The 11,415-nt window shown below is 45.7% G+C and overlaps 1 protein-coding gene across 1 annotated transcript; it reads left to right on the top strand.

Moving 5' to 3' along the window:
- Window positions 1-345: 345 nt before the first annotated feature.
- SMPD1 (sphingomyelin phosphodiesterase 1) lies at window positions 346-10,858 on the top strand (the record flags this gene model as incomplete). Its single annotated transcript, XM_089666099.1, has 2 exons — window positions 346-491; window positions 5,283-10,858. Coding segments are annotated over 2 exons (538 nt in total), but the record flags the coding sequence as incomplete, so codon positions are not given.
- Window positions 10,859-11,415: the final 557 nt, after the last annotated feature.

Genomic DNA, 11,415 nt, shown 5'->3' with positions numbered 1-11,415 from the left:
ATCCCCCCAAAATCCCCTGACCAACCCTTTCTTAATCTCTATACCCACAGCCATGACCCCTCCACCCCCTTAATCTTTGCATCCACAGCCATGACCATCTCCTCTTAATTTCTGTACCCCCAGGCCTGACCACCCCCGTTATTCACCCCATCCACAGCCATGACCATCCCTTCCTAATTATTACAACTTTAGAACTCAGTTGGGTCTACGGGTCTACAGGGCTTCCACTAACATGAAAAGAGATCCCTTGTTGTCAACCTGAAAACACTTGGCATAACTGAGCGGGGTCATGGCCCGTCTTCCCAGGATCCTCCAAGTTGTCTCATTGTTACTGTCTCCCGGCAGATACGAGAGCACCATTGCTGGCCAGTTCTTTGGGCACACTCACCGGGATGAGTTTGAGATATTTTACGATGAAGAGACCCTCAGCCGCCCACTTTCTGTGGCCTATATCGCACCCAGCGTCACCACCTTCATTGACCTCAACCCAGGTAATTAGTGAGCACTGTGACCGAGCGTGGAGGTCCGGTGTACCGTCAGACGGCCGGCAAGTCACGCCACAAATGTGATTGGACTGCAGTACATTAATTGTATAAGGAGTGGGAGATGGAGAAAAAAATGACTCTTCTAACCTTGTGAACACCCCCCTAATGAGAAATGTATTGAATAGGACCCTAACCAAGAAAAACTAGTGGGGCTTTAAAGGTACCAAACCATAAAAATAAACATAGATCGTACAAAAATGTAATGACAGTAAAATTGAACACCTTTTTATTAGGTTAATCATTGTGCCTGTCAGGGATCCGGGTGTGACCAGAGGTTTGTGGACTGACACAGGGAAGTAACAGGCTTCAGGAATGATATAATAACAATATACTTCTTATTATGCAGGCCATAGATGGGGAGAAAAACGGCCGATTTTTCGTCCGAAAATAAAACCGGCCGATTATCTTATCGTTAGTGGACGATTTTGTCGGCCGTTTTTCGTGTATTTTGGACTTTCAGATTATCGGTGATGTTGGAAAATTTTCGAAAAACGCCCGACTTTATCCTCATTGATGGTCAAAAACGAACGATCGTTTTCCGAAAAAGGATCACAAAGGTCACAAAATGACATCATTTCCCGTTATAGGTTACTCATTAATCGGCCGATTTTCGTAATAATTGGTGGTCAGGTAAGTTTTTTAGACCGACCGATAGTTCGTTAATCGGCCGAAAATCTGCCGTTTTTCTCCCCATCTATGGCCTGCATTAGCCACCCAAATATACAACGCTCAGTAAACAAACCAACCTTCTACTAATCTTAGGAACACAGGTGTAGTCAGGGCTGGAGAGGTGGAATGGTCAGGCCGGCCATATGGTTCTGTTAACGACCACCTGGTGGTACCTCTAGCAGTCCTCGGGACAGTATTCCCCAGGGCGCGGAGTCTAATGCAGGCCATAGATGGGTCGAAAATCGGCCGATTTTTCGGCCGAAAATAAAATCGGCCGATTTTCGGATCGTTAGTGGGCGATTTGGTCGGCCGATTTTCGGTATTTTGGCCGTTTTTTTTTTTTCGGTAAAGTTGGAAAAAAATCGGCCGATTTTGCCGATCGGCCGATTTTCGCGGCAATTAGTGGGCGAATCGGCCGATTTTTTACCGATTAAAAAAACTGCGCATGAGCAGTGACCTGCAAGAGGAAGACAAAAAGAAGAAAAAGAAGAAGAGGATGAGGATGAAGAAGAAGAGGATGAGGATGATGAAGATGAGGATGAGGATGAAGAAGATGAGGATGAAGAAGATGAGGATGAAGAAGAAGAGGATGAGGATGATGAAGAAGAGGATGAAGAAGAAGAGGAGGATGATGAAGCAGAAGAAGAGGATGAGGATGATGAAGAAGAAGATGATGAGGATGAAGAAGAGGATGAGGATGATGATGAGGATGATGATGAGGATGAAGAAGAGGATGAAGAAGAGGATGAGGATGAAGAAGAAGAGGATGAGGATGAAGAAGAAGAGGATGAGGATGAAGAAGAAGAAGAAGAAGAGGATGAGGATGAGGATGAAGAAGAAGAGGATGAGGATGAAGAAGAAGAAGATGAGGATGAAGAAGAAGAAGAGGATGAGGATGAAGAAGAAGAGGATGAAGAAGAAGAAGAGGATGAGGATGAAGAAGAAGAAGAGGATGAGGATGAAGAAGAAGAGGATGAGGATGATGAAGAAGAAGAAGAAGTAGGATGAAAATAAGAATAATTCCAGTCCAGCAAAAAGTGTCTCTGCAGAGAGCTCCGCTATTTCTGACAGTTCTCTGACAGTTCCTTGACATTTACAGCGGTTGAAACATTGTATCTATTTGTTTCCGAATAAAAACATCTGTATCCTAAATGGAAATAAATAGATACAATGTTTCAACCGCTGTAAATGTCAAGGAACTGTCAGAAATAGCAGAGCTCTCTTCAGGGACACTTTTTGCTGGCTGTAGAAGGGATGAAAATCGGCCGATTTTTTTTTTACCATTGATGGCAACGTCGGCCGCTTGAACGACCGAATTTTCGTTTTTTAAAAGAAAAATCTGCCGTTTTTCTCCCCATCTATGGCCTGCATTAGTCCCAGTCTGCTTATTCACCAGGGCCCCTGATGGTGGGGATGGACTTGGAGCAGACAGGAACCAGGTCCCGGCCCCTGAGTACACCTGCTCGTGGTAGAGGGATCTGCCAGAGGTTTATGCAGGTAGGAAGCCTGATGTGAAGAGGCAGAAGGTGTGAGCAGGGATGACTAGATCCGTGCAGGATGGATGGATGGCAGAGTAGTTAGCGTGGTCAGACGGGCCGGTAACAGCAGGTCAGCATGGTACTAAGCAGCAGGCAGAAAAGTAGTCAGGTCACTCGCCGGGGTCGGTAACAGGAGTACAGATCAGATTAGGGATGTCCAGGAGAATAGTCAAACGAGCCAGGGATCAAGCAGGAGAAGTCAGCAGAGGTCAGGATCAGGCAGTGTCGGCAACAAATCAGATCGGCAGAGGAACAGGACACAGGATACAAGGTACAGGGGCTCATGCGAAACATACACCAAGGCACTGATCATAGGCCTGGTCCTGCCTAAATACACCTCCTGCAATCAGCTTCAGGTGATGGCCTGATTGCAGGAGTGAGATTCTGGCTGCTGAGAGCACCCGCTGGCCAGCCTTGGTATTGCTGCCCACAAGGAAGGTGAGTCCCACCACCATTGGCAAGTCCATTCCTGACAGTGCCCCATCATTGGTGTCAGTGGGAGGAATAGTGCCCCATCATTGGTGTCAGTGGGAGGAATAGTGCCCCATCATTGGTATCAGTGGGAGCAATAGAGCCCCATCATTGGTATCAGTGGGAGCAATAGAGCCCCATCATTGGTATCAGTGGGAGCAATAGCGCCCCATCATTGGTATCAGTGGGAGGAATAGTGTCCCATCATTGGTATCAGTGGGAGGAATAGTGTCCCATCATTGGTGTCAGTGGGAGGAATAGTGCCCCATCATTGGTGTCAGTGGGAGGAATAGTGTTCCATCATTGGTGTCAGTGGGAGGAATAGTGCCCCATCATTGGTGTCAGTGGGAGGAATAGTGCCCCATCATTGGTGTCAGTGGGAGGAATAGTGCCCCATCATTGGTGTCAGTGGGAGGAATAGTGCCCCATCATTGGTGTCAGTGGGAGGAATAGTGCCCCATCATTGGTGTCAGTGGGAGGAATAGTGCCCCATCATTGGTGTCAGTGGGAGGAATAGTGCCCCATCATTGGTGTCAGTGGGAGGAATAGTGCCCCATCATTGGTGTCAGTGGGAGGAATAGTGCCCCATCATTGGTGTCAGTGGGAGCAATAGTGCCCCCTCATTGGTGTCAGTGGGAGTTATAGTGCCCCCTCATTGGTGTCAGTGGTAGTTATAGTGCCCCCTCATTGGTGTCAGTGGGAGGAATAGTGCCCCCTCATTGGTGTCAGTGAGAGGAATAGTGCCCCCTCATTGATGTCAGTGGGAGGAATAGTGCCCCCTCATTGATGTCAGTGGGAGGAATAGTGCCCCATCATTGGTATCAGTGAGAGGAATATTGCCCCCTCATTGATGTCAGTGGGAGGAATAGTGTCCCATCATTGGTGTCAGTGGGAGGAATAGTGTCCCATCATTGGTGTCAGTGGGAGGAATAGTGTCCCATCATTGGTACAAGACTAAAGGGAAGAGAGCAGGTCTGACTTAGTGCCACTGACACCACTGATGGGGCACTATTCCTCCCACTGACACCAGTGATGGAGTACTATTCCTCCCACTGACACCAATGATGGGGCACCATTTCTCCCACTAAACCTTCCTTCAAATCAGTGGAAAGGACAATGCTCCAAGGGCCAGATAAATGCAAGCAAAGGGCCACATCCGACCCATGGGACACATTTTGGAAACCACTTATCTAGACATAGATTTCAGTTCTTTCAGTCATGGAGGCTCAGCATCACATGTGGGTATTACCTATGGTGGCCTGTATACAAATACAGAATGACATCTGCCCCTGAAGGCATTTTGATATTTGCACTACTCCTCCCAAGAGCCAGCCCACTGCTTTCATTGGGGCTGAGGGCTCCCATGAGTAGTACAGAGGCAGGGTGCTGAGATGTTTTCAGGAAGTTATGTATAGCACCCTGCCAGCCTATCCAACCAGCCATGATCTGCCTGCACTACATAGAGAAGCAGACACATTGTTTTTTTCTTCGGTCTGTCGATCTTGTATCAAAGTCTAACCCTCCTACTCTAAGCAGAACTGGAGATCCATCAGACCACCAACTTCCCAATTTTCATCTGTCCAGGGCTGGTAATTCACTCCCCCGTGTAGCCTATTTTTTCTGTTCTCAGGAGAGGAGCCTAGCCTGGCCTACTGTTTCCATAGCCCATCTACTTCCAATTGTCTGTTCTGTGAGTTTACAGATGGTCCTCTGCACAGCAGTGCTGTAAAGAGAGGTTTTCGGAGCAGTTTTGAACTTCCTTCCTTCGTCCCCTAGTGTAGCCTTTCTCCTCTGACCTTTCTCAGTAAGGCTGGTCATACACATGTAACGGGTGAAGTGAAGTTGTACAACTTCATTTAGATCTCTTTTGGATATAATGAAATGGATAGTTTAGGTTTGTCCTCATAGTTTTCATACATCTACAGAAGATTGTATAGTCAGAATGTAATCAGTATGGTGACCTTCACTCACGTATTTGTGTGTAGAGAGTAGCTGTGGACTGAAATGATGTTCTTCTAGTTGGAGTGTGTAGAGGATCTCACAAATGTCCTCCTTTCAGGTTTCCGAGTGTACCAGATTGATGGCGCGTACCCCAACAGCTCCCACGTTGTATTAGACCACGAGACGTACATCCTCAACTTGACTGAAGCCAACAAGAGAAAGGAGGAGCCAAGGTGGACTTTCCTGTACAGCGCCCTAAACACGTATGGGATGAAGTCGGCCTATCCATCAGACTGGGACAACCTGCTCAAGAGGTTCCTACAGGATGAGAAACTTTTCCAGACTTTTTGGTTCCTCCATCACAAGGGTCATGTGGACGAGGTATGCGAGCAAGCATGTAAGAAGACAATCATCTGCATCCTTCGTACTGGAAGGTCCAGTGATCCCCGACTGTGCAATGATCTGGGACTTGATGGGAAACCCACGTGGAAACTGAAATCTCTTTGCTGAGGCTGCAACGTCTGAGGACCTATTGAACTGCGTTCATCTCCCGGAGGAGACAGTTTAAAAAAGACATTTTAGACCTCCTGAAAATCATTTCAGATAAGCTAAGAAGCGCTGAACATGTATTGTGCTGAAATCTCAAGCGCTTTTAGAGTATTTATAAAACTGTGGCGGTTCCTTGGGAATGTAGACATGGACATAAACTTGAACGAAGGCAACAAAGACCAGATTGTTGGAGAACATCTCACCTCTTTGGCAAGTTCTGAGGTCACGACTGGTATAAACGCGTGGACTATTCACACGTCAACGTCTTCCTGCTGATTTTAGCATTCAGATACATTCTGTGGTTCAATCCACAAGCTCAGGTGTTTTCTATTCAACTAACAAGTCACTGAGACAATCCTATCTCTGAAAATGACCATTGCCACCACACATCCTAATGTGTCCGCTCTCCTTTATATCTGATGGGAATGGGATTAATTAATAAGCCCTCTTATACCTAAAGGCAACTAAGCTAACTTGTGACTTTAGTCATTCTCCCATCAACCAATGACAAATTGCTAGCTCTACCAACCTCATATCGCAACCCCATATTGCCCCTTGTCACCCCAATACCTCTCCTAACAGGGGCGGACTGACCTTGTGGAAACCCAGGCACTGCCCGAGGGCCTGGGGTCAGTAGGGGACCCCATGAGATGCCCCTGGTACCTTTTTCATAGGCTTTTTTGAGTTTGGGCAAGCACACAGGGGCCCCATGATCCCCTATTGCCCGGGGGCCCCATGAGTTGTCAGTCCGCCCCTGCCTCCCAATCAAAGTTCCAATTTCTTGGCCATCTTTTAATCTCTCTATCTTCTCTCTTCTGACTTTTTCATCTTCTGTCTCTGACTTTCTCACCACTAAACATTCCTGCCTTACCCCACAATGTTTTTCCTCCCCCTAATTGTCTATTCTACTTATGCCCTTCAATATTATAATTCAGTTTTTAAAGTGCCAATAGGAGGCACAGCACTGTACATCAAATAATAAAATGGTAAAACATGTACAGGAGCAAGAAGAGGGCAGTTCCTAAATGATCTAACCATTGAGAACAGCCATTCTCACGTAGGGTTCCTTCTGAGGTTGCTAGGGGTTCCTTGAGCTTTGGCTGGTTGGCCTTCTGTTTAATGGTGCCTGCATAGTTCCAAAACCAATGCCGTTTGGCAGAGGCAGTGGAATGACAACAGTGATCTCTTTATCTGTCAGTAAGAGTGGCATTCTGACAAACACTTTGAAGGGGAGCGGAGGTTTCCTGTCCATTCGTGGCTATGATAAGTTATCCACTGTATCTGTAGAAGGAGCCATGGTTGCCACTCAGGCTTCACCTCAAACATTTCTGCCTTTGTTCGTCTCTATTACATGGGCGACAAGGAAAGGAGTTGTAATGGAACCGGATCCCGACTGCACTTGGGTATTTTCGTTAGACTCCCGCTTCCCTGTCCGAACACCATCCACGGACCCCACCGCTGACCATACAGGACGAGACAGCACCAGGTTTCTTAAGACCGGAAGTAGACTGCTTTATTTTTACACAAACGCAAGATATATATACAGGGCAGGGCAATACAACCAGTAACAGGAAACACATCAGCAGGCCGTCCCATCAGGGGGAAGGGCTTCCGGAAACACCCCCACCAGACCAGGGCACACAATAGAACAATGGGATACACCATGTGGCAGTAGACAATACACAAACCCATACATCCTATAATAGTTTGCTAGAACAATGGGATGTAGCCGCATGGCAGAGAACAATGAACACCCCCCACACCAATATTAGAACATTTCACCCTGTACCCCTAACAGGCACAGGGTGACTTAAACATAATGGGAACATGGGGAGATGAGACAGGGGTCTTCCACCTCTCCAAAGGGGGCTGTGTTCCATGGGCCCCCCACCGAAAGTCACTCCCGTCACAGGAGTAGTTTATACAACTAAGATAACATTGCTTTATGCTTCCAGTCCAGCTCACAAGTGGCAAGGACACTGCATTTCTGGTAGAATCAACAGGTCCTTGCTGAAAATGTTATCTGCTTGAAAAAAAAGAAAGCTAACCCAGCCACCACATCAAAGGACTGGTAAGCAGCAATATACATTGTGGAGAGATTCATCTCCAGAGTAGACAACAGAAGCACCAAAATCACGGCAACTCTCCAGTTAAAGTGTATGTTACCCCAAACTGTAACATTTGGAGACATCTGTCCTTTGTCCCTAGTGATCTTGCAAGTCCCATTGAACAAGAATGGTTGTGGTGGAGAAGATAGATATGCAGGTATAAAGCACTTGGTCCATTAGGTAGAGATTGGAGCTCCCCTATAGAGGTCAGTACACACGGGATGAGGTTATGGTCGAAGAGGACATTGGTAAGTCGGTGGAGGAACCGAGGCTGAAGTTTGGGGTTTGTCATTGAGGTGAGATCATAAGCCGCGGGATGGGGGAAGTGTTTTGCAAACAATGGAGAGTGACTTTTGAGGTCAGATATGTCCTCTTTGCTCAGCTTGATTGGAAGTCCGTGAAGAAAACAGCAGAGGAAGGTTCTCCTGGCCTCCAACTGTCTCTGCATTACTCCTTAAAAAAAAAAAGACTACAATCCTCACTTCTTTCTTCATCCTCCTCTGTGTTCACCATTTATTTACTATCCTCACCTCACTCCATTCTGATTCCTCATAACTTTACTTCCAGCTCAACCACAATTCCTACCCCACACCTTAATTGTCTATGTAAAATCGCACCCCACCTAATCCACCGTCTTGCTCGTCTCCAGTCAACTTCCAATTAAATTTTCCTTAGCAAAGAAGACTTTTGTAAACAAAGAGACTGTTCCTTCTCATCTCAGCCACTTACCTTACCCTTTTAGTCTGTTTTCTCACAGATTGCTCTGCCTACCAACCTTTTTTACTTTATGTATTTATCCTAACTATAATAACTCCATAGAACTCAAATGTTCCCATCCTACCACCTAACTGGAACCCACAACAATCTCCCAAATACCCCAAATAGGTCCATCTGCCATCTTTCCGTAACCTTTAAACATCTCTCTGTCCTCCACCTTTATATCAGTCTCCTAACACCAAAATCTTTATCATCACTCCAGTTCCTCTACTGCACTCTAACTCCTCATGCGTCCAACCAACGTTTTATATTCTGTTACATCACTGTGAATTCTTTCTGCTTTCAGCATTTCCTAGAACTATCCTCAAAGTCTACCGAGTAGGTGAGCTTGAATACTATTTACAGAGGAGAACCCATTTATGTCCCAGCAGATTCATCTGGCTACTTATATGGAAACAAAAATGGGACCTGAGGAATATTTGCTGTACTCAGTGGTACAACCATATCTCACCTCATTGTGCTTCCAAACCTCATAACATTTTGCTGTATAATTCTGATCTTACTAACCCTTCTCATCTCCAACTTCTCATTTTCTTGCTTTCTAAATTCCCCACCATACCATATGCAGCTCACCAATCTTCCACTGCACCCAACGTATCTCCACCCAATCCTCCATGTCATTGCACCATGCCATACTCCCCACTCCAACACACCCACTTCACCAATCACTTCCATTGCACTTAAGTCTCCCTATCACGCCACCATACCGTACATAACTCACCAAGCCACCTCACCCAAAGTATCTCCACCTCATCCCGGTGCACTACCACTATATTGAAATATCTCCTCCCCCTCACTCCATCATACCATATACAACTCACCAGTTGACCACAACACCCTGCAATTTCTCCTCACCCTGCTATACCACCCACAGTTCACCAATCCCAAAAAAGCTCCTTCTGCCACATCATATTGATCATAAACCTCTGCCATACCATGCAGTTTCTCCTCCCTTGACCTCACCACACTATACACAGCGGATCAATCCCTAGCACATATTGCATAATGTTCCCCACCCCACCTCTACACCCCTTCATAGCCTGTAAAGTTTAGCAGTACTCCACACTATACAGTATCCTCTCCACATCACTACAACACACCCACCATACATAGCTACCCAATTGTCTACCAAACCCTGTGGGATCTCCTCAACTCACCATACCATACACAGATCATCAGACGTCCACCAAACCCAAAGTATTTACTCCTCATGCACAGCTCATTCATCATTTACCAAACCCAAAGTATCTCCTCCTCCTCCTTACTCCACAGCTCATCAATCCTCCTTCAAACCGCAAATATCTCTTCCTTCTCACCCCACCACACCATACACAGCTCATCAATCCACTGAGCTAAACGTATCTCCTTCTCAACCCACCACATCATGCACGACTCATCCATCCTTCCCCAAGTCCAAAGTATCTCCTCCTCCTTACCCCACCACTTCATACACAGCTCATCAATCCTCCATCAAACCCAAAGTATCTTCTCCTCACCCCACCACACCATACACAGCTTGTTAATCCCCTTACAAACCCAAAGTATCTCCTCTTCCTTACCCCACCACTTCATACACAGCTCATCAATCCTCCATCAAATCCAAAGTATCTTCTTCTCTTCCTCACCCCACCACACCATACACAGCTTGTAAATCCCCTTACAAAACCCAAAGTATCTCCTTCCTTCACCACAGCATACACAGCTCATCAATCCTCCAACAAACCCAAAGGATCTTCTTCTCCTTACCCCACCACACCATACATAGCTTGTTAATCCCCTTACAAAACCCAAAGTATCTCCATTTCCTTCCGTCACCACAGCATACACAGCTCATCAATCCTCCAACAAACCCAAAGGATCTTCTCCTCACCCCACCACACCATACATAGCTTGTTAATCCCCTTACAAAACCCAAAGTATCTCCATCTCCTTCCTTCACCACAGCATACACAGCTCAACAGACCTCCACCAAACCCAAAGTATCTGCTCCTCATCACATTCTGTCTTCCCACCACAGTTCTTTATTATCAGCCTTCGTATAAAAATGGAATTGTGCAATACGAATCATATAGGTGATCTTTTGTGTGCTCCTCTGCTGAGATTCAGGGAATTGCGGGTGTAGAATCGGCAAGGAGAATCTGGTAATAATGTACATAGTCTAATGACAAACTTAATCTATAGCACTGACTTCTGCAATTCTGGATTGTTTGACTGACTGCTAATGATTTGCACTAATTAATAAATTCAAGAATGTTGACAAGAGACGTGTCAAGAATTTTCTGTGCGTGGCATTGAGTTCCTCTGGTTACATGGACAGTTTGATGTTTATACCGGTATTTGTAGATGTACTTTTCTTTCCCTTTGTTCTCGTTCAATGGTACTTATGAAAGTTTGGGACATTTCCTCAATCATACGTCTAGAGGAACAAATAATTAATCCCAGTGGCTAGGTGATTAGCACTTCCGCCTGGCAGTAGACCTATGCCCACCACAAATTTTTGTTTCATTTCGGATGCTTTTGTTCATTGAAAAATTTATTTTCATCGTATTCGTTATGTTGACCTGATTTGGAATTAATTTCATATCTTCGACGTATACTCGTTGGTCTGGGTGGATTTCAACAATGTTGCAGTTTTTCCGTAAGATTGCTACAGTGGGGCAAAAAAGTATTTAGTCAGCCACCAATTGTGCAAGTTCTCCCACTTACAAAGATGAGAGAGGCCTGTAATTGGCATCATAGGTAGACCTCAACTATGGGAGACAAAATGAGAAAACAAATCCAGACAATCACATTGGCTGATCTGGAAAGAATTTATTT

This window comes from Staurois parvus, unplaced genomic scaffold (assembly GCF_062004578.1).
Source record: "Staurois parvus isolate SC_StPar_1 unplaced genomic scaffold, SC_StPar_1.0 ptg002527l, whole genome shotgun sequence".
Classification (NCBI taxonomy): domain Eukaryota; kingdom Metazoa; phylum Chordata; class Amphibia; order Anura; family Ranidae; genus Staurois; species Staurois parvus.
This window is presented reverse-complemented; position numbering and strand designations above follow the sequence as displayed.